Raw genomic sequence first — 24,707 nt, 5'->3', positions numbered from 1 at the left:
AAGTCATAGTATTATGAACCAAAATAAAGTAACTTTTTCAGGGAGAAATTGCTTCATAGTGGAGAATTGTACAAGATCTTTTGCCATTTGTAAATGTTGCCCTCATTTTGTGAAACCTTCCTGGTGAAATTCTGCTGTCCTAAGCTATATTTAATAATAGACATCTTTTTAGTCAGTGGCATGATTGAAAAAAATCAGATTTTAGTTTACGTGAGTTCAATAGGTAGATTTTCTTTTTCTTAGTATATCACAGATGAGAACACAGGGCCCTCCATCATCACCATCATGTCATTGTCATCAATCAATCAATCAATCAATCATTCCTTGAACAAAAATTACAGAAAGCCATGTTTCCTAACAATCCACTAGGTTATTTTTGAACAATAGTATTAGTTGAATCACTAGGGAACTAAAATTATTAAATTTGGAAGAAGGGGACTGAAATGTTTTTCTTCTTCCTTTTACACATGTAACATTGTCTTGCTTAAATGAGGTTTAGTTCATGACTGATAATTAGCCAAAATAACAAAAGGGGGACATCCATTTATATACTGTAGATCTGTAATCATTTTAGCCTATTGCAACATAGAATTTCCAACCTAAACATTACTCTTTTTATCAAAGGAATTCTTCAGTGTCAAACTTTCTATGTTTCATGTGATCTGTGTCCTTTTGCAGCTGCTTGTACAGCAAGTGAAGAAGAGATGAAACAACGTAATATAAGGCTTAGGTGGACCAATGGGGATAAACTATATTCTACAAATGAAAATGTAGTGGAATTTGTATGTTTAAGAGGCTATGAACTACATCCATCTAGTGGACCATTAAGACTTGCTTGTGTGGAAGGGAAATTTGACTATCCGTATTGCATCCGGTATGTATATTTTCAGAAAAATACTTTAATTCATTAATGTTAACATTTCTTTTCCTTGTCTATATCTATATACTATATATCTCTATCTGTGTATTAGAAAAATCACTTGAAATATTTAAAAGACCTAGGTCTGGCAGCTAAATGTGTGGATGTAATGGTTTCTAAGGTAACTTTGTCTTCTGCATTTCTTCTAAATGCGAACATTTCTTAACATACTTGATTTGAACATTGAGCATTAATAGACAGACTCATAGACTTTGTTTCATATAGCAAAATGAAATTCAATGGTGAAAAAAGTAAGGTTCCTTATTTAGGCAAGAAAAACAAAATTTGTAGTGATACTTTAGGGGGTACCTGGCTGAAAATAGTAACTTGGGGTCTTAGAATCCTAATGGAGAATTACTTAAATATGAGCCAGCAGTGTGCTGCAGCTGCCAAAAAAGTCAATACAGTTCTAGGCTGTATAAACAGAGGGATAGAATCAAGATCATCTGAAGTGTTAATACCACTTTACAATCCAGTTTTGGTTGTCATGATGTAAAAAAGACGTGGAGACTCTAGAAAGAGTGCAGAGAAGAGCAATAAAGATGACTTGGGGACTGGAGGCTAAAATATATAAAGAAGGGGTGATGGAACTGGGTTGTCTAGTTTAATGAAAAGAAGGACTAGGGGTGACATAATAGCAGAGTTCCAATATCTCAGGGGTTGCCACATAGAAGAGGTAGTCAAGTTATTCTCCAAAGCACCTGAAGGCAGGAGAAGAAGCAAAGGATGGAAATGAATCAAGGAGGGAAGAAACTTATATCTAAGGAGAAATTTCGTGACAGTTACAACAATTAAGCAGTGGAACAACTTGCCTCCAGAAGTTGTGAATGCTGGAACACTGGAAGTTTTTAAGAAGAGATTGGATAACCATTTTTCTGAAATGGAATAAGGTTTTCTGCCTGAGCAAGGAATTGGGCTAGGAGACCTCCAAGGTCCCTTCCAACTCTGTTATTTTATTAAGATTCCTGTGATATCAATAAAATTATTTCCATTTAGAGTAGGGGGGGGCTATGGGGATGGGGGTAATAATTAAAAATAATGAGGAATGGAACCGGATTGCTGAATCTGCCAGCATTTCATCTCTTCTAGTCTATTGATCAATCCTGACAGATTCCAAGATGAACACCAGGAGATTTCTTTTTTTTAAAAAAAATGTTGTAAAGTTTTTTACGTTTTCATTTTCACAACAAATAACCACATCAGTGGTGGGTTTCAGAAATTTTTAGAAACTATTCTGTGAGTGTGGCCTATTTTGTGGGTGTGGTTTGGTGGTCATGTGACCAGGCGGGTATGACATCACTCATGCACACTCAGTCACATGACCACCACCCCCAAGCCATGTGGCAAATTTATTTGGGACTCCAATGAAGGGGAGGGGGAAAGAGAGGGGAAAAACCCCTAAAAATAGACAACTGGATGATTAAGGGCTGAAATTAGGGAGATCGGAAGAGGCAGGAGAGAGGGGAATCCAGTAGAAAGCTATCACACACTGGGGAAAGAACTTTGGGAGGTCGGAGGATGCAGGACAGAGGGGAATCCAGGAGAAAGCTATCACAAGCTGGGGGAAGAACTTTGGGAGGTCAGAGGAGGCAGAACAGAGAGGAATCCAGGGGAAAACCCCTGAGCTTGCTGCTGCTGTCTTGTGGATTGTGCTGCTGGACCTCTCCATGCATCTCCCTTCACCACCTTCATTCCCAGGACTTGACACCCAATTGCATGTGTGGCGTGTGCTTGTGTCCTGCAGTCACCCATAGTGCCTCCACACCACCCTGGGTTCCTCCTTTTGCATTCTGTTTTTTGTGCCTTCGGGTGGGGGGAAAAGGGCCCTGCATGACATCCTGGCTCTGCGCTCTGCTCTACCTGCAGGCATGAAAACGGACCAAAAATTTTTTGGCTGCTTTTAGCAGCCTCTCTCCTATAGAGTTGCCCATTTTAGGTGCTCGTTTTCCTACTTGGAAGCCAGGCTGTGCTGCCCGCTGACGCTTTTCCTTCCCCATCCGGGAAGACGAGGAATGTGAGGGAGACCCCTCCCCCCATGGATGGTTCCAGACCAGCGGAGCCTCGTCCTTCTTTTTAACCAGGCAGCTGTCAGAGAGAAGAGGGTGTGTACCCTTGGGCTTGTGCAGAGCCGCATCCTCGCTTCCTGTTCTTTGGATGCTGCACAAGCCATGTGGCGTCTTCTGCCCTCTTTTCCCTTGACAGCTGCCTGGTTAAAAAGAAGGATGAGGCTCCACTGGTCCGGAGCCCATCAGGGAAGACGAAGAACGCGAGGGGAACCCCTCCCTCCGCGGATGGCTCCAGACCAGAGGAGCCTCATCATTCTTTTTAACCAGGCAGCTGTCAAGGGAAAAAAGGGCAGTGCACACCACATGGGCTTGTGCATCAGCCGAAGAACAGGAGGCAAAGATTCAGCTGTTGCACAAGCCCACAGACACACACTGTCCTCTTCTCTCTGACAGCCACCTGGTTTGCTGAATCCGGTGCGGTGACAGGACTCTTTCCTTCACTGGCAGCCGCTTCTTGTTATCTCTGCCATGCTGAAAAGAAGCCGGTCTTTGGAAAGAACCTCTCCCTCCAGAGAACCCATGCCGGGAGACAAAAGGTGGCGGGCTGGTTTGAATGTGGAGGGGTGGGCAGTTTGGGGCCAGCACCCCCTTCGCTAATTAGGGCAGGCAGAGAAAGAGACCCCCCCCTTCCGAAACGTTTGAATGAAGGAGGCTGCAGGCTCCTTTGCCCTCAGCTATACAATCTCCTTTCGTTCTCTGCTGCCCAAAGGAGTGAATGAGGCAGATGGACAATGAAAGGAGATCGTGTCGGACCTGGGTCAAGTGTTCCAACTGGTTCTAAACAGCACGGTAGATTTGTGGAACTTCTTCAACCGAACTGGTTAGAACCGGCAGGAACCCATTCCTGAACCACATGTATACAATTACATAACCAACATTGTATTATATTGTTAAATGTTTACATCAATTCATTTTACTGTCAACTCCCAAAAATGATTATTAGCTTTTCTGCTCTCCATACACTGTATTTGTACCCTCTCCATCACTCCCCCCTGGTTCCCGCGGCTTGGCATCTTCGGGACACTGGTAGGTTGGTGAGCGGTGCTCTGCCTGGCTGGAGGTGGAAAGTTCTCCAGGGGCCTTATTTGCGGGAGAGGGCTTATATTTTTGCCTACCAGAAACATGTGGCATGGCCTTATTAGCAGGACATGTCGTATTTTCGGGGAAACACGGTAAGACTTTATTTTACCAACCTTGGAAGGATGGAAGGCTAAGTCAATCTTGAGCTTATCAGGATCAAACTCCTGGAAGAGGAAATGCAGAGTTAGCCTGCAATACTGCATTCTAACCACTGCGCCACCATTGCTGTGTAATCATACATTATATATTACATGTAAAATAACATATCCCACAAAATATTTCTAAGTTTAAAATAAATGGAAAAATAAATTGAACAAGAAGACTCTCTGAAATGAATTGGACCAGATTGATTGATTATCCATCACTTCTGTTGACTTCAAGAGACTACTAGATCCAACCAAAGAATTTACTTGCTTTCTGTTGAAAGCTTTATAGTGCACACTGATTAAATTTGTTGCACTGAGCAATGTGAAATCAATGAAAATAGCCCATTGAAGTTAAATTAGACTTTCCAGTCATTTCATTCTCAGGTCAGAGGGATCTCCTGGTCTTCAGTTTTGGAATCTGACGGGATTCAGCATCAGATTAGTAGAGATGAAACGATGGGTGATGTTTGTGCCTCCTTGTCCCATGACTCTTTGTTTTTAAGTATTAACCCTACTCCCCATAGAACTTCTTTCCCACTGCTCTAAATGGAAGGAATTTCATTGGTATCACAGGAAATTTATTATATGATGGGGTTTGCATTTGAAATTGCAATGAATACAAATGGTATTAGTGAAATACAAATTTTTGCCGAAATTTACATGTAAATATGAAATATTTCTATAGTGGACATTTTATTGAAAATCTTCTTTGTTTTTTTTTAAAACAAAGTTTTATTGGTTTTTAGGGAATAAAAAGGAAAGGGGTAATGGAAAAGGTTACAAATTTTGGCAGTTGCAGTGTGCGGCAGGTGTCCCCTCCCCCATACTCATAGTATACATTTAAACAAAATTCAATACCAAATAGCAATATTTAGTCAGCAAATAAATTCAGGTAATAATTCCAATCAATTTATGTCAAGCAGATTTTCTTGCTCATTTTTGTGATCTGAGTTTTCTTGGTGTTGCCCCTTCTCCCCCCGCCAGCAGAGCTCCGGCCCCTCCCGTGTCCTGTGTGTCTGTTGTGAGATCATCTGGCTTATCTAGGAGTGCTTTATTTTTTTCCATAAAGGCCTGTGCCTCTATGGTTGTCTTGATTCTAACTCTTGTATCCTCCCAGAATATTAGCATACCTTCAGACATCAGCCATCTGAACCACACCCCCTTCTGGTAAAGTTTCCTCGCTAATTGCAAGTAGTTTTTTCTTTTCTCCCTCACTTTCTTGGGGATCTGTTTCAGAATGGTTATTTCCCTATCTTGGTATTTCAAAGCTTGCCCCCTTTGTGCACTCAGAATTTCATCTCTTGTGGTCTTTCTGAGAAATTTAATTTGTACCTCCCTGGGTACATTGTGTGTTCTAGCATATGCTCAATTTACTCTATAAACCAGATCTAGTTCCCACCCCATCTGTTGCTTCTCTTTCTGAATGTATTCAGCCAAAATGCTTGTCATAACGTCCCTTAAATCTTCATCATCTGTCTCAACCACATTTTGAAATCTAAGATAAAAGGACATTCTTTCAAATTCTATTTTCATCTGTTGGATCTCAAGTTCTTTGTTCCCCTTCTGCAACCCTTCCATCTCCCCCCTCATCTCAGCTGTCCCCCCCTCCAAAAGATCCAGTCTCTGTGAGTTTTTACTGGTCTGGTCCTGGTTCTCTTTAAGCTCTTCTTTCATCTCTTTCAATTGCCTTTTTATCTCCTCTTGTCCCTTTAAAATTTGTTGAAACATTTGTTGAAAATCTGTCTCAGTAGTTTTGGGCTGCATCAGAGATGTTATCGTTGATTGTGTACTGGGACTAGATGTTGTAGATGTCGGGGCACAGGCAGCAAAGCCGGGCTTCCCAGGAGGTGGTTTTTTAGGTGACATTGTATGAGCAATAGAGATTTCAGAGTCACTACGGAGAAAGATCAGTCAGAGGGGGAAAACCGCCAGGAGAGTTCGAGAGACTAAAGGTCCAGGCAGAAGGAGATTTTTCTGGTCACAATTTCTGGCAATAGAGTAATAAATCTTTCATTCCAGGGAGTCCAGGAAATCCAAATCAACAAGAGATTTGTCTGAGTAGCACGGAGACAAAGACCAGAAGCCTGAAGTTCTATAGGTGGAGTAAGTTTTCACTGTTTATAAAGACAACGGAAGTGTACCATCTTGCCCTGCCAGCTTCGGAGTTAGGAGGCATAACAAAAAGTTTTCAAATTTTGCAAAGTTTTCAGATCATCATTTCATTTATAGGATTATAGTCCAAAATTCGCCTTTGCTATGAGCGTGGAGTCATTAATTGGCTCTCTCCCTGCCTCCTCCCCTAGGGCTGAGAGCAAAAAACAGTTTACAGCTGCCTGTCCGAGGGGGGTGGGAAATCCCCCTCCCTCCAGCCGCGCTTCTCCAAACCACGTTGAAAGAAGGTTTTAAATAGCTGGCAGTTTCTTTGTAAGCAGGCAAAGGGAATGGGGAGAAGTTTCCGCCTCACCGCACCGCAGCCGCGTCCTTCTAATCGCTCATTCTTCCAGCTGCCACCTCACGAACACGCCGGAACGCCTCCCCATCATGCTTCCTGATGCCTAGGGCGATGCGGGGCCCCCCCGGCCGCCACCAACTCAGGGGATCCCCCGCAGTGTCGCCCCTTCGGCAGGAGCCTCTCCGGGGCATCCTGTGCCCCCCAAGGGGTGAGGGGCCCACCGGGAAAGCGCGGGGCGAGCAGAGCCTGCCCGTTGCGATCAGCAGCCGGAACCGGAAGTGAACATCTTCTTTGTTGATAATACAATAATACAATAGTAGAGTTGGAAGGGACCTTGGAGGTCTTCTAGTCCAACCCCCTGCCTAGGCAGGAAACCCTATACCGTTTCAGACAGATGGCTATCCAACATCTTCTTAAAGACTTCCAGTGTTGGGGCATTCACAACTTCTGAAGGCAAGCTGTTCCACTGATTAATTGTTCTAACTGTCAGGAAGTTTCTCCTCAGTTCTAAGTTGCTTCTCTCCTTGATTAGTTTCCACCCATTACTTCTTGTTCTACCCTCAGGTGCCTTGGAGAATAGTTTGACTCCCTCTTCTTTGGGGCAACCCCTGAGATATTGGAACACTGCTATCATGTCTCCCCTACTCCTTCTTTCTCTTAAGCTAGACATACCTAGTTCCTGCAACCGTTCTTCATATGTTTTAGTCTCCAGTCCCCTAATCATCTTTGTTGCTCTTCTCTGCACTCTTTCTAGAGTCTACCCACCTTTTTTACATCATGGCGACCAGAACTGAATGCAGTATTCCAAGTGTGGCCTTACCAAGGCATAATAAAGTGGTATTAACACTTCACGTGATAGAAATAGAAATAGAAATTTAATTTGTTAGCCACGTCCTCTCCGCAAGGGACTCGGGGCGGCGTACAATAAAATATACATACATACATATAAACATAAAAATACACACATATACATACATATACATACATACATGCATGGAGGAGGTAATAATTAAAAATACATTACATTAATAATAATAAAAATTAGTCATTAAAAATACCCCGAAATAATAATACAATTTAAAAAGGACTGTCAGGAGGAAAAGGATAAAACTACGGTTGAGCCAGGCCAGACAGTTGAAAGAGGTGGGTCTTGAGCTTTACACGGAAGGAGCGGAGATCGGAAGTAATCCTGATATCAAGGGGGAGGTTATTCCACAGGGCTGGGCCCATCAAAGAGAAGGCCCTGCTCCTGGGTGTCACCCCCCCGACACTGTTTAGCGGACGGCACCCGGAGAAGTCCCTCTCTGTGTGAGCGGATTGGTCGTAGGGATGTATGGGGCAGGATGCGATCTTGATTCTATCCCTCTGTTGATTCATCCTAGAACTGTGTTGGCTTTTTTGGCAGCTGCTGCACACTGCTGGCTCATATTTAAATGGCTGTCCACTAGAACTCCAAGATCCCTCTCACAGTTACTACTATTGAGCACGGTACCACCTATACTGTACCTGTGCATTCCGTTTTTGTTGCCTAAATGTAGAACCTTACTCTTTTCACCATTGAATTTCATTTTATTAGATAGTGCCCAATGTTCAAGTTTGTCAAGATCCTTCTGTATCTTAAGCCTGTCTTCAGGCTATTCCTGCCAGCTTGGTGTCATCTGCAAATTTGATGAGTTCCCCATTTATTCCCTCATCCAAATCATTGATGAAGATGTTGAAGAGTACTGGGCGTGAAACAGAGCCTTGGGGTACTCCACTGCATACCTCCCTCCATGTAGATTCAGTTCCATTGAGGACTACACGTTGAGTGCGGTTGGTCAGCCAGTTACGAATCCATCTGGTGGTGATGCTGTCTAACCCACATTCTTCTACTTTATTTAGTAGTAGGTTATGGACTACCTTATCAAAAGCCTTACTGAAGTCCAAGTAAACTATATCAACGGCATTCTTCTGGTCCACTAGTTTTGTCACATTATCAAAGAATGCAATAAGATTAGTCTGGCATGATCTGTTTTTGACAAACCCATGTTGGCTTTTGGCTATTACTTTGTTTACTTCTAGGTGTTCTCTAATTCATTGCTTGATTATCTTTTCCAGAATCTTTCCTGGTATTGAGGTCAGACTGATAGGTCTATAGTTTCTTGGATATATTTTTTTCCCTTTTTTTGAAGGTGGGAACCACATCAGCTCTTTTCCAGTCCTCTGGTAGTTCCCCGGTGTTCCAAGATCTCTGAAAGATATAATTCAGTAGTTCTGAGATCTCGTCTGCTAGTTCCTTCGGAATCCTGGGGTGTAATCCATCCAGTCCTGGTGATTTGAACTCATCTAGGGTAGACAGGTGCTCACATACCATTTTCTTCCCTATTTCAATTTGTGTTCCTAATCTGATTTTTGTGGTTCTGCTTTTGATAGGTTGGACTGTTTTATCCCTTTGTGTAAAGACAGATGCAAAACATGAGTTAAATAGTTCTGCTTTCTCCCTGTTGCTTGTCACCTTCTTGCCACTTTCTCCTAGCAATGGACCAATTGTTTCCTTAACTTTTTTCTTGTTTTTAACATGTTGGAAGAAGTTTTTTTTGTTAATTTTTACTTTTGTGGCAAGCCTTTCTTCATTGTGAGCCTTAGCTTTCCTCACTTCATCTTTACAGGCTCGGGCTGTTTGCTGATATTCTGCCTTAGTTATGTCCCCCTCCTTCCACTTTTTATACTTACCTTTTTTGTCTTTCAGTTTGTCAGATAGTTCTTTATGCAGCCATGCTGGCTTCTTTTGGGAGCTGTTATTTTTCTTCTTCATTGGTATTGTGCTAGACTGGGCTTTTGTAATCTCATTTTTCAAAATTTCCCAAGCTTCTTGAGTTGTTTTCCCCTTGAGGATTCTCATCCATGGAATTTTTCCCAAGCTCTCTCTAAGTTTATTGAAATTAGCTTTCTTAAAGTCCAAGACTCTAGTTTGGCTTTGTTCTACTACTTGTGTTTGGATAATGTTGAATTCCAATATTGCATGGTCACTTGCCCCCAGGGTTCCTATGGCTTCAACACCTTCTATCATTTCCTCTCTGTTAGTGAAGATTAAGTCCAATATGGCTGATCCCCTTGTTCCCTTCTCTACTTTTTGGAAAACAAAGTTGTCTACTAGGTTTGTTAGGAACCTGTTGGATCTTCCACTTGGTGCAGAGTTTGTTTCCCAGTTGATATCAGGGTAGTTAAAATCTCCCATTACTATTGTGGTGTGCTTCCTGCATACCTTAGTTAGCTGACTAGCAAAAAGTTCATCTACTTCCTCTGCTTGGTTGGGTGGCCTGTAGTATAGACCTAGGGCAATGTCATTTCCCCCACAACCTTTAATATTGACCCAAATGCATTCAAGATAGTTCTCATCATTGTTGTGTTCTATTTCTGTAGAGATGTAGTTATTTCTTATATATAGTTCAACTCCACCTCCTCTTTTATTTGGTCTATTTCTTTTAAATAATTTAAATCCTTCTAGCTGTATGTTCCATTTGTCAGTTTCATCCCACCAAGTTTCTGTAATGGCAATAATATCGTATCTGCCCTCTTTTACTTGAATTTCTAATTCGCCCTGTTTATTCCTCATACTCTGTGCATTGGTGTATAGACATTTGAGTCCATTTTGATTGACCTTGTGTTTACTTTCTACATAACCTCTGTTATGCCTGACTGCCCCTATTTTCTTGCCACTTGTGTGATTCATGCACATGGTATGGCAATCACTATTAAATGCTTGGTTTTGCTTGACAGCAGGAGTGATAATCTTACCCACACACACATCTGTGTTACATGCACTTGTAACCCTATGAATTTTAGTTTGCTGGGGACAGAAATGTTCTGTATCTATTAATTCTCTGTCCCCGCTCTTCAGTTTAAATGTTTATCAAGAAAATCTGTGAATTTAATGCTAAGTAACTCAGTCCCTTTCCTGGATGGGTGCAACCCATCTCTTTTGTACAGGTTTTCATTGGACCAGCTACAGGCATCATGATTAATAAAACCAAAGCCTTCCCTTTTACACCACTCCTTTAGCCAAACATTAAACTCTGCTACACGCTGGCCCTTCCCTTTTTGTTCCTTATATACAGGTAAAACCTCTGAAAAGATAAGCCTACAACCTATACTATTAAGTTCATACCCCAAGTTCTGGAAATCATTCTGCACAGAAAGTACATCTTTTTGGGACAGATCATTTGTGCCAAGATGTATAATAGCATCAACGTCACAGTCCTTACTTGCATTCTTGACTATCTTAAGAATATGCCTCTTGTCTCTGCTGGCAGTAGCACCTGGCAGACACCTGACCTCTTTTAAAACCTCCATATCCTCTCCTAAATTTACATCCCTTACGATTGAATCACCAACCAGAAGGTGGCTTCTCTTTTTGCTTACCTTGCTCTTCTTCTGTGACTGATGTGTGATACCTGGTTCCTCATTTCGCATTTCCGAAGAAGGTTCTTCGTTTTGGACCACGATCCCCTGCTTATTTGAGTCCTCATTATCACAACTACCTTGACCTATCTCTTTAGTGTCCCCATTAAGGTCAGCAAGGGCACTATATCTGTTTTGCTGGGTCACAGCAAAAGCTTTGTGTTTATGGTTCACAGCTCTCAACCTGCCAGATCCCACGGTTGATAAAAAATGGAGGCTTTCTTGACATTGTGTGCTATAGTTCCCAAGTATTCTTCTATTGTCTGGGTTTCCTGAGTATGCTATGAGTTTGTTTATTCACTGCATTTGTGTTCCATCTTCCCTCAAGTGTATCCCCTGTGAGGATGAATTTTAGTTTGGTTACATCTAATTCCCCATTCCTATATTTAAAATGTTGACGTTTTGAGTTCATTCTGACTGCCAGAGCTTATATCCTAAAATATCAGGAACGGCTAATAAATTATTAAAATTGTTTACATGTCATTGGGTCAAAGGTCATCTTAAAAAAGATAGAAATTGCTCAGTGATAAAATGGTCTTGAGTCATTTGAGTAGTTTTAACCATTTGATTTAAAAATGGTGATACTGACTTTCAGAATCGTCATGCCCATGTAGTTTGATGTCTTAAAATTATTGCAGGCTGCTTTCTACTGCAGATCAGATGAATGAGTTTTAAAAATAATTACCTAAAATGTAAAGATGCAAATTTATTTCTTACTTACTGTTCACATTTTATTTTACAGATCTAATTAAATAAATAACAGGACATATACAGCAGCATTAGAACCAGAAGATGAATGTCTAAAATAATATATCATTCTCTTTAAAATGACCCCATGAAGCTGGATTGTATACAAATATAAATGGTGGACCCAAACCTAAAAGCCTACTTGGTAAAAGACAGATTTTACCAACTCAAATTATTGGGGAAATGATAACGTTTAAAAACAAGTTTATAGAGCATCTTTAAGGCAGAACACATATTATAATGTAACATTATAAATATATTTTTAAAAAATGCATCTTGAGGAATGTAGATGTTTTCTATAGATATTTTAGTTGTAAACATTTCATTATTCTGAATTATGAATCAGCATCTTAAAGCAATGACAATAATTGAAATTGATGTTTTTTCATATAGAGGTGTCAAGTTCTTTAAAAAAATAAAAAAAATACCTTAATCATTTTTACCGCAAAACAATTTGTAGTATAATTTGTAAAGATACATTTAATGCTTCAGTTCACAGTCTAATCAAAGATCCAGGAAGAATCTTGGTGCTCCTTCTGTTGCTCTGGAAATAGCCAAAGGTACTTTGATGTTCAGAATCTGATGGAGGTTCACCCATATGGATTTCTATATTTATTTTTGTTTTATTTTGCTTTCTTTTGTTTGTTCGTTTTTACAGTATGAAATTATATAATTATAAGCAATTAAAGATTAAGATAAAGTTTAGAAATTGGCCCAGGCCTTCCCAAACTACACCCTTACTAAAGCTGTAATTTAACACAGAATGGGCTAGAATTTGCCATGCCATAAATTCAGTCTGATTCATTGTTCTATACAAAGTGAAGCCATTCAAAACAAATCTAGTAGCACCTTTTTGGATTACCAAATCCCTTCTTGTTTTTGATGACCATAGAACAAGGCTATGCTTCCTTTAATGAACAAAGTGAAGGGAACTTCATAAGGAATTTGATGTGTCCTCCTTGAATGTGATAGAGCTGTTTGGTGGAAACTTATACGGAAGATATTATCTCAATGGCCTTTTCTAAACATTAATTGATTTGCTAGATTAGGTCAGCCGCTGATGCAACTGATGGAATACACTTGTCCTCATTTAGCAGCCACAACTGGAGCCAGCAATTCAGTTGTCACAAGAAATAGTTGCTAAGTGAAAAATGACTACAAACATGCTTAAGATTTAACTTCAGTAGGTGGGATGCGTCACATGCAGGCCACACTCACCCCAGCTCTGCAAGGGAAAAAACATCCCAATACATCCTGATATGTCACATGACATGACGAAGATTGACCCATGCTTTATAGCATCAGATGGATATGACCCCCAGTGCCTAGTGAGCCCTAACAAAGCAAACGTTTTCTGGAATTTAACTCACAAGGAAACCAGATAACATGGCAGATCTTGTAGTCTTTAATACTGCTCCCCCACCCTTTGGAACATTCACTCTGATGTTGGGATAATTCTCAAGAAGACAGTGTTTATAGTTGCATTCATTTGAGGGGAAGGGATTACAAGAGAGTAAGGAGGCACACCAAGGGGAGCATACATTGAAAGGCATGCACTTTTTGCCTAGTGCAGTGATGGCGAACCTATGGCACACGTGCCACAGGTGGCACAAAGAGCCATTTGTCATGCGCGCGCTGGCCAGTTAAGTTCACCCTTTTTAAAGCCATTTTTCACCCTCCCCAGGCCCATAAGCTTTATAGGAACCTGGAGAGGGTGAAAAGAGCCTCCCCGCCCACCCCAGAGGCCCTCTGGAGGCTTCATGAGCTTCCCTGAAGCCTCCAGAGCGCAAAAAATGGCCCTATGGGCAAACCGGAAGTCCGGGAACATACTTCCTGTTTGCTCGGAGGGTCATTTTGACTGCTCCGGAGGCTTCAGGGAAGCCCCTTGAAGGTCCCTGAAGCCTTCAGAGCACTTAAAACGACCTTCTGAGCAAACCGGAAGTGACTTCCGGTTTGTCGGAGGGTCGTTTTGACTGCTTCGGTGGCTTCAGGGAAGCGTCCTGAAGGTCCCTGAAGCCTCCAGAAGGCTTCCGGGGGGCAGGGGAAGCTGTTTTCACCCTCCCCATTCTCCTATAAAGCCTCTGGAGCCTGGAGAGGGCGAAAAAAGCATGCAAAGATGGGTGGGTCGCGCCTGTAGTGCACGCATGCGCACTGTGGGGTTGTGCATTGCATTATGGGTGCGGCATGCCTGCACACGCCCCCCCTGTGCTCCCCCCAATTATGGCATGTGAGCCAAAAAATGTTTGCCATCGCTGGCCTAGTGCAACTCGTGAATCACTTCAGAGGCAAAGAAAAGCCTTTAACTAAAACCTGATTAAGGCATTAGTAATAGACGAAGTGCCAGACGAAGACTTCATCTAAGATGACAAAACTGAGCTAGTTAATTTGCAGTTGGCACTTTTTAGGAAAGTGCTACACTGGGGAGAAAAACAGCTTAGAAAAGAATAACTTGTTTAGTCAATATCTCTGCTCTGCAAGAGGCGAAGAAGAAGAAAAAAATGGACCAGAAATAAGACATCTACTAACTGACAATATTGCGGAACAAATGACTGACAGAGAGAGTTCAAGAAACCAGTTCCACGGGAAGAATAGTACTAGATTTTCAGGAGATAGACCATAGTAGCAGGTGTGGGTGTGGCCAGTGAGTGATGCATCCGGCCCATGGCTACCCTGACCTAGTTGACTACCCTGACTTAGTTGGTCCAGCAATATTGTTTTGGGTCCTATTGGTTCAAATATTGAACTTGAACTCTTTCACACACACAAACAGATGAGTGTCAGAGGAGTCTATGATGAATGAGTGAAGAAGCAGTGAAGAACGTATTAACGATCTTTATAACTGCAATCACTAGAGACTGTTTAAAGGAAGATACAACAAAAGGAGGTGATAGTCTTGCTTTTAAAGAATAGAAGGTTGAGTGAACTAGCCAAACACATGCCACTGCTTTAGCTGCTCTGTTTGATACATTAAAGCATCACAAGTATGCCAAATGTAGTCCTCGGCTTAGAATGGCAGTTAGGACCAGAATTTCTATCACAGAATGGCAATGTACAGGTAGTCCTCAATTTATGACCACAGTTGACCCCAAAATATATGTTGTTAAGTGAGAAATTTCTTAAGTGAGTTTTGCCCCATTTTATGACTATTCTTGCCACATTTGTTAAGGGAATCACTGTAGCTGTTAAATTAGTAACTGTGAATCAGGTTTCCTTGTTGTTTGTCAGAAGGTCACAAAAGGCGATCACATGATTCCAGGACACTGCAACCATCATAAATGTGAATCAGTTCTCAAGCATCTGAATGTAAATCACCTGACCATGATGATGCTACAATGGTTATAAGGGTGAAAAGGGTCTTAAGTCACTTTTTCAGCGATGTAACTTTGAACGGTAACTAAATGAACTGTTATAAGTGAAGGATCACCTGTACTTGTAAAGCACAACATGATGTAATTGTAACTTAATGGCAGCAATTTTGGCCGCCCTGTTGCCATAGTGAAGCAGGGACCACGCAGGTTAAGCAAAGTTTAAGTTAAGCAAAGACCTACTATGAATGTGTTTTCCAACTTCCTGCTAGCTTCCAATTGATTTTACTTGTGGGAAACTTGCAGGATATATAGCAAATCACAATCATCTGACCACAAAGATGCTGTAAATTCATGGAACATTGGAAGCCCCCCTTATTGAGTGCCATTTGAATGGTTGCTGAATAAATGGTCATAAGTCAAGGACTACCTGTAATTGCAAAAGCTTGGCTCGCATGATTAGAATCCAGAAATGTGGTTTGGGAGTATGTGGGGTTCTAGCTGAGAAGAGAAATAAATAGAAGGGGAAGAAGAAAGGAGGAAGGAGGCTGCGAACAGGGATGTATGTACATATAAAACTGATGACCAAATATTGAACTGCTGCAGGAAGGCATTGGACTGCAATTATTAAACAAAGCTCCTCCTTCCTTCTGAGTACCTCTTTTAGCAGAGGGGTCTGCTCAAGGCATAATGGTGTCAAATGTTACCACCATGCAAATGGGTCCATGTAAGAAGACCATGACAGCAAGAAAAATAACCAAAGCCCAAGCCCAAAACTTTTTGCAGCTCCTGAATGCAAGAATGTCTAGGCAAAAGAAAAGAATAGGTTACATTCCCACTTCAGATATGTATAACTCACAGAAGAATAAATGTGACCGGAAAACACTATAGTTGAAAGAGGGGCTGTTCCCCTGATACCCCCTGAAGGGGCCTTACCATATTAGGGGGAGGAAGCTGACTGGTAAATTCCCCTCCCTGTAAAATGGGGAGAGTGGAAGCAAAGGTTAATAGAGGGAGCCATCTCAGGGAAACAATGCCCACATATTTACTATTTAATAGGATTCACAAAATGCTCAGAGAATAAGGTACTTGATTGCGACACGAACACATCACAACCCAAGTCAACGGAGGTGGCCATCTATGCATATGAAGGGTGCATTATATAAACACAACTGTATCTGTGTTCAGTCTGTATAGATGTAGTTAATCATTAGCCAATCTTGTCAGGAAGACTTTGTATATTGTTATTTACTTTTAGAAATTCTGCCAAGGGAATATTTAGTGCTCTCCAAAAAATATCCAGAAGGTCAGAATACTGTCAAATCTTGCAAGGGGTACAAGACTTCTAATACTCCATATCAGAATGCTGCTTTTTCCTCTGCTGATTAGCTAGCTGAGTGATTTTACAATTGCTGAAGAAGGCTCCTTCATTGTCAGTAAGTATTTTTTTGAGAGAATGCATGTCACATTTTGAATCACAAACATTCTGAACTAAGTCAGAAAGAGCTCATCTTTTCTTTGGTGAAAACAGTGATTCTTTCACCCAGCACTTTTAGCATGGGCTTGTTTACACCCCTTTGTCCTAGTTAGCCATTAGCTACTTGGTCAGAGTTAATGAAAATTACTAGATCTTGAATAAAGACATCCAGCACAATCCACAATTATATCACATGTGTCATACAATTGCTTCAATTTCTTTCCCTCCCTCATTTTATTATTCTTTCTATAGAATAATATATTATTATTTCTATATACCTATATTAGAAAAGCCAACAAAGCCTTCCAGTCCAAACCACCTCCAGTTCAACAGGAAAAGAAAGAAAAAATTCAATGGAAAAAGAAAATAATAGAAAAATCATCTCCCCTATCTCTCAATGTTGCTCATTCTTAATTTCTGTGTGTTCCTAAATAAAATTCTGAATGACTGCAATTAAGTCCAAAACAAAAATAGAGCTAAGGTACAATACCAATAGCTAATTTGGACCTGATCACCTCAATTATTGTGGGTGGGGGATAATCTGCAATAAACATTAAACATTAAATGTCAAGAACATACCAGAACAAGTATTAACTTTAAAGTATAAGATGGAAAAACTGTCATCAGATGTGGATTACTGTGGAATCTAGCAGTAATTATTGATAAAAGGTAAAAAAAATCTTGTGGTTTCTACTTTTTTGGATCTTGCAGGTAATGGAAATTCTTGCCAGGAATTCCTTAATCGTTACCATATTTTCATGTCTTTCATATCCAAAGAGACTTGTAGAAGAAGTTGGATCTGAGGAGGAATTCCATTAACAACTTTCAGAAATATCTTCCCATTCTTCATACAATGCTCTGGCTATTACACATTCCTAGCATTATCTGCTTCTTTCTATATCTCTTTAAATATCAAATCTTTGATAATAGCGTGAGAAATTAGAAGAGTATGTAAGGTTTTCCAATGCAATAAGGATGAATAGATGTGCTTCCTCCTTTCAGGTTGGATGAAGTAGGCTTGCAAAAATAACATGCATTGCCCAGTATGAACAGAGATAACCATTGCAAAGTTTAGTGTCAAGAAATAAAAAGCTCCATATAACTTTATATGACAATGAAGATGGTCAGGCATTGCAACATTAAAGTATCTTCCACTCCAACTGAGCTAATATTCAAGAGAATTTCTGTGTGTTCCTGCACTAGAAAGGAACACCCTTAAATGAGAAAAATATCTAAAGAACTGAATATGTTTTTCAACAATAGCACTTAGACTTATATATCATTTTACAGTGCTTTAAAGCTCTCTCTAAGAGGTTTACAGAGTCAGCATATTGCTCCCAACAATTTGGGTCCACATTTTATCCACCTTGGAAGGATTGAAGGCTGAGTCAACCTTGAGCCTGGTGAGATTTGAACTGCCTAATTTCAGTCATCAGGCAGTCAGCAGGAGAAGCCTGCAATACTGCACTCTAACCACTGTGCCACCGTGGCTCACTACTGCACCGCTGTGACATACACATTTTAATATTAAAATATTAAATAATAAAACATATAATATTTCAATAATATTCATGAGGATATTATGGGATGCAAATCAACTCTTGAATTTAATGACTAGGACGTTCCCAAGGAAACACCAGAGATATAATACATTTTTGCATTGATCAATCAATCTATTAAATTTAATTCAATCTGAATTAAAGAATCTGAATCTAACAAAATGATTAAATGGTACATAAACATCAGCAATGGAACATTTTTCTAGAGATCCACATGAACCTATTACTCAATGGAACTCAGAGTTTCGGTATTTATAAATACCGATAGATGATATGTTATATTATCGGTATTTATAAATACCGATAGATGATACGTTATATTATCGGTATTTATAAATACCGATAGATGATATGCAAAATCTATCCAATTTAATTTAATTCATTAAATTTGTTACTCTTGAATACACTATACATATTCAATTGGTCACTCTGGAATTGTTCCCATGAATCCTTCCATCTAGCGTTCTCAATATGCTGAATTCAATATGATTTTATTGATTTAAATTTTGGTCCTCCAAAACTCTCTTCAACTATTCCCTTAACACCCAATTTTAAAATCATACCCTGCTTTGCTACCATTCAGAAAGTCACTCTGTCATTCAAAGGGCAAATATGACTCTAAACAAAAGTTGTGCTCCTGTACTACCAAAAGAAATGGAGTGAAGGGGATTCCACTTCCGGTTTCTGTGGACGACGGAGATGCTGTCTGCCACTCGCCATCATGGTGGGGCCCCCCTGACTCACGGGGGGGGGGGCACAGGGTGCATTGTAGGGGCGTCCTGCTGAGGGGACGGCCTGCTGGAGCCCCCTGGAGCGGCGGCGGCCGCAGGGGGGCTGCCAGCTTTGCGCTAGGCACCAAGAGGCTTTTGGGGGGTGCGCTTGCCATGCGTGCCTTCGTCCTGAGGAGATTGGAAGAAAACGCTCTATGTGAAGGCAACAGCAGAAATGCAGTGAGGGGGGAATTCCCCCAGGGTCTTTTTCTTACTTCTTTGAACAACTAAGTAAACAAGGAGTAGCAGCTTTTTTAAGACTCTTTGATCTCGGCAAAGTGCTAAGATTGGAGAGGGGGGTTTTTCTTCCCCCCCTCTCGGAAAAGCAGCTTTAAATGATCTCTCTCTCTCAGAGGAGAGAGAGAGAACTGGGAAAAAACTCTTTGATATTCACTTCTTTCAAGCAATGGGGTAATGACTCTCTTGAACAATTGCAAAAGAAAGAAAGTGAACTGACCTAATAAACTATGAATGGAAACTTTTTGAATGATTGTTCTCCGATCCCCTGAGAGGGCTGAGCCAAAATGGCGCTTCTTCCCCCGTTTTTGCTGCCATTACAAATGAACTGTTGTCTTTGAAAAATCTTCTGGGTTGGAACTATAAAACCCTGGTGAACCCTAGAGGAATCTCTTTATACAATCTTCCTTGGATTGGGGAAAATTGACTACAACTAGAGGGGAGCTGTATTGAAGACTGATATCCCACACTGGATCTTGCCTGCCTGTAGACCTCGCCTGACAGCGCACTCCTATAGACGCCATCTTTTCTTTCTAGACTTATAAACTTTCTTTGAAATTCACAATGCCTGCGAAAAAGGCCCCCATTCCTAAACCAGCCTCGGCTCCATCTTCTTCTGTTTCAAGTCCTGTTCCACAACAAACACAACTATCTTCCTTTTTACAACCAAAAGCCTCCGAGGGGGAACAGCAGTCTCAAGAAATTTTTCAACAAATGTTCCAGACACTCTTAAAGGGACAGGACGAAATAAAAAAAACAGTTGGGGGACTTAAGGGAAGAACTCAGAGAGAATAAACAACAGACTTTACAAAATAGCCAGAAAATAAACGCTCTGGAGGAGGGTGCTGTGGGGGTGGGAGAAGAGATGAAGGCTTTACAAAAAAAAATGCTGGGATTGAGAATTATATGGAAAAAATTGAATTTGAAAGGATGTCTCTTTTTCTTAGATTTCAAAACATACCTGAAATGGAGGGTAAAGACTTAAGGGAGATTATGATAACAATGCTATCAGATTATATTAAAAGAGATTAACAACAGATAGGGTGGGATATGGATTTGATATACAGAATTAACTCAGCATATGCTAGAACACACAATGTTCCAAGGGAAGATCATGTTAAATTTTTTAGAAAGACTACAAGAGATGAGATTCTAGGAGTTCAAAGGGGGGAACCTTTAAGATATAAGGACAAAGAAATAGCCATTCTGAAACATATACCAAAAAGAACAAGAGATAAGAGGACGAAATTCTTCTTTCTAACTAAAAAATTATATGAAAAAATATCTGGTTCAGGTGGTTAATTCCAGAAGGCTTGTTGATTTTCTGGGAGGGGGGTACAGTGAGAATTAATACAGTAGTGGAGGCAGAAGCCTTCATGGAAAAACACAAGAACCTCCTAGACGAAACAAGAGACAGTGCACAAGACATGAAGGGGGGGAGGAGCCATGGCTCAGCCAACAGACAGGGGAGAAGAGACAGCAATGAGACTTAGGTCACAGAAAAGATTTAAAAACACATTGCAATTGTTAATACAATGAAATGGTTATAAGTGATATAAAGTATGGTTGAAGATGTTAAAGAATTTGAAGTAAACCTAAACTGCTAATATGTATGTAATAATGATATTTTGATATATATAAAATAAGAGAGAGATGTAAGACCCCGGGGAAGTACCACCTTCCGTATGATGTAGCTGTCAAAAATTTTCTCCACATTTATGTACCCTTTTCCCCAAAATACTTGAAAAAACCAATAAAACTTTAAAAAAAATAAGAAACAAAATTCTGTTTTATCACTTGCAAGTAAACAGGACATCCATTCAGGAACATCACATAACCTGAAGTACTTTTACGTGATTTCTTATCACTTGCCCAAGCAGAATCTGCATAACAACATAATTCTGCATAATCAGTATGTGTTGGTTCTATCAATAACTTCATATGTTTAGTGTGTTTTAGATATTTCAATAACTTGTTAACCCATGTCCAATGAAACTGTTTTGCCTTACCTAAGTGTTGAGACAAGAGATTAACACTAAGTGCAATGTCAGGTCTGGTCCAACTACTAATGTACAACAGTGACCCAATGACTGAACGATAAAGTGTTTGATCCTCAAACTCAGGACTTGATTCATGTGTCAAGTTATGAACACCTGCTTGCATTGGTGTCTTTGTTGTGTTAGCATCCTTCATATTGCAATGATGCAAAATTTGTTCAATTTTATCCTCTTGTGAAAGACTAAACCCCTACTGTGTTTTGTCAATCTGAACACCTAAGTAAGTGCTAATATGACCTAAACATTTCAATGTGAAGTATCTCTGCAAAGATTTAGCAAAAATCTCACTCATTTTCTTATTTGGACCAATATAAACAATATTATCAACATAAACAAGAATTATCTCATATGCATTGTTAGATCTTTTTGTGAACATGCACTCATCAGTTTCGGACTTAATAAAGCCCATTGAATTTAGTTTGTCAGTAAGACATAAGTACCATATTAAACCTGACTGTTTCAGACCATAAAGACTTTTGTTTAGAAACCAGGTATCCCCTTCTTGCTGTCAGAATCCTGGAGGGCCTCTCCTGTAGATCTCTTCATCTAGGTCAGCATGTAAATAAGCCGTGACCCCCTTCTTTTGCCAGTTGAGCGGACATCATCATCAGGCTCGTGCATCTCTGTGAACAATTCCTTTCTGTAGGTAACATGCAATGCTGCACCACTGTCCAAAGGCCACAAAAGCTGTCTGTCGTACTCTGGATCAGGTTGTGGATCTTTGGTTAAGGCCAATGTGGTGAGTGGAGCTTGTGGATCATGCCTTGGACCACGACGACCTTGTCTTATGCCTCTACCTCTGCCTCTGGAATCTGTTCCTCTGGGCTGGTATGTGACGGGAGCTGGAACTCGTTGGGGTCAATCCCGGGTGGCATTTCCCACCAGGTTACAGATGTAGCATCTTGGCATCCTTGGAGCAGAGGCTTTTTCTCAGAAGGGACATCTCGCTGGAGCTCTTGATGCGGGGGGTCTACGCAAATGCGGCATGGCTAACATTAATGATTCCTCTTCAATTAAAAGCCTGCATATATTGTTGACTGTGCGTTGAGCAATAGGCACATGGTTAATCTTTGCAATGGCATCTTTCCATTCATAATTCAATGAGTTAATGATAATGCTGATCATTTGAACATCATCAATAAAATGGTCTCTTTCTCTCAATTCTTTTCTCATTCCTTTCAGTTTGGTCAAATGTCCACCAATTTGTTCACTAGGTTTAAATTTTGAACCATGGAACTCAGACATGAGCAAACATGAAGATTCAATTGAAACGGGCCTATAGCAATTTTCCAATTGGACCCAAATTTGTTGCGCTGTTGCATCAGGCGGAAAAGTAACCTGCAATTCAGTATCCATGGACATCAATAATATTGTGCAAGCCTTAGTCTCTAAGTCTCTTATTGCAGGAGTCCATGGCTGGGCAGGAGGATTAAACACCATAAAATGGGTACCTTCTCTGCGAAGCAAGATTGTAACCTCACTGACCCAGGCCTTATAATTCTGTCCTGGCATTTTTAATTTTGACTCACCAGTCAATGGAGCGACAGAAAATGCCTGCTGAGGACTGTACATTTGAAAAGCTTGCTGTGCAGATAAAAATGCTTGTTGTTGCACCTGTGGTCGCTGTAATGGAACCTGTGGTTGTTGTACTACAGCTGGGGCCGGTGCTTGAGCAGCCATTTGCCTTTGCTGCATTAAGTACTGTTGGGTTCCATCTGAGAAGGCTCCAGTACCGCCAGGGGGTGCTGAAAATTGGGCCTGTGGAGGCACTTGTTGCATTGCAGCCTGAATATCTGAGTGAGTTACAGGGATCTTTAATAAAGTCTGCTGCAATGTTTGGATTGCTCCTGGATTTTAACATGCATGTTGGCTCTCTGTAGTAAATTATTTCTGCCTGGAGATGGTGCTGCAGTTTCAGTTTTTGGCTGTAATATTTCTGCCTGTGTGGCATGTGCAATTGGAGAACAAAGGAGACCACTTGACAATTGTGACATGTACACAGCTCTCTGTTCTGATTTGCCTGACACAATATCCTCCAGGGCGTGTGTCTTAGGCTGTGAAGAAGGAGCCAAGATGGCGTTTTCAGAAATATGAAAAGCAGAAGAATCCCTCTTATCTGACTTGAGCATGGAAAAAGCTTTCTTTGGCCTGAAATAGCTGACTTTCAAAATATTCTATTTGATCATGATAGCTTTTCATAGCTTGCTCAGAGCTTCGGGGAGAATTATACATTTCTCCCTCTGTATGGGAGTGAAATTTCTCTGGCTGTGAAAGCTTTGGCCTGGCACTGAGCATTTCAAAATCTCTAAGAAGCGTTTGGGAGCATGCATAATTATAAGGAGGCGTTACTGACCTCGGTCGGAACACGTCGCCTTCAAAAGCAGCTTTATCTTCTTGAGATCTGTGTAAGAACATTTCTCCCATGGCAGATTCTCCACCCGGTCTGGTTGCTGGAGCAAACGGAGCTTCGAGAGTTGTAAATCTGTGTAAGATGCTTTTCTCTTCTTCATCGGAAAGGCTGGAGCCATCGGAATGTATTCTAAGTTTCTTTTTCTTTTTTGACATCTTAGAAGTGATTTAAATCAGTGTTCCTCAGTCACTAGATAAATCATCTGTCTTAATTAGCCTGGATGCTTATCTTCAAAATAACAAGCAAGGAAAAAGCCATAAATCAACCATCCTCTTGCTACCATTTCAACCCTGGAATTAACGAAGTATGAAATCGTGACATTTCCTTGAAGCATACTTTTAAATAAGCAAAATAAACCCGAGATATATTCTAAAAAAAACATTTTATTGTAAATAAAGTAAAAACAAACTTACTAAGTTAAAGACTATATTTTGGCAAAGTTCCTGTCTACCTTGGCAGACATACAAAAGAAAAGAAGTAAAGATGAAGGAAGGAATGTGTAACATGCGCAGTGAAGCTTAGATAAGAGACAGTTCATTCTACCGTATAACTCAGAATGTAAGTACAGCTGGCAAACCAAATAAACGCAGTGACACTGTTGCCTCCCCCTGGGTCTGATGAGATGTTGTCCTGGTCCAAACAGACCTCAAAGTTGGTTTGTCAGACAGGGTTCATGTGAGGCTCTTGAGAGCCCCCACCCGCCACGTCTGTCCAGCTGAAGAAATTCCTGTTGACTCTCCTGTCTTACCTACCTTGAATGAAGGTAGGCAAGGTTTTGCTTATTTATTTTACCTCGACTTCTACCCCATCAGAATCTAGAGGCTGTTAGCTTCTTATATACAGTATAAAACCCAAATATAACATAACAGTATAAAACCCAAATATACAGTATAATCAACTGTAAAAATAGTAAAGCAACAGAATGGACTAAGCAACCTTTATATTAATTAATTAATTTAATTTATTAAACTTCTAGACCGCCCCCTCTCCCCGAAGGGACTTGGGGCGGTGTACAGGTACAAATTAAAAAACCATACACTCA

The 24,707-nt window shown here is 40.6% G+C and overlaps 2 protein-coding genes across 6 annotated transcripts in view; both read left to right on the top strand.

The window, feature by feature from the left end:
- LOC309388777 (complement factor H-related protein 2-like) overlaps window positions 1-12,303 on the top strand; it is a 31,205-nt gene extending 18,902 nt beyond the window's left edge. The window contains exons 4-5 of the mRNA XM_081946398.1: window positions 679-874; window positions 11,846-12,303. Of these exons, the coding sequence (XP_081802524.1) occupies window positions 679-874; window positions 11,846-11,855 (206 nt within the window). The 3' untranslated portion in view covers window positions 11,856-12,303. The remainder of the gene's footprint in view (window positions 1-678; window positions 875-11,845) is intronic.
- LOC309388775 (complement factor H-like) overlaps window positions 1-24,707 on the top strand; it is a 499,219-nt gene that overhangs the window by 68,471 nt on the left and 406,041 nt on the right. The gene's annotated exons all lie outside the window — the stretch shown is intronic.

This window comes from Natrix helvetica, assembly GCF_964273705.1.
Source record: "Natrix helvetica genome assembly, chromosome: 3".
NCBI classification, from domain to species: domain Eukaryota; kingdom Metazoa; phylum Chordata; class Lepidosauria; order Squamata; family Natricidae; genus Natrix; species Natrix helvetica.
This window is presented reverse-complemented; position numbering and strand designations above follow the sequence as displayed.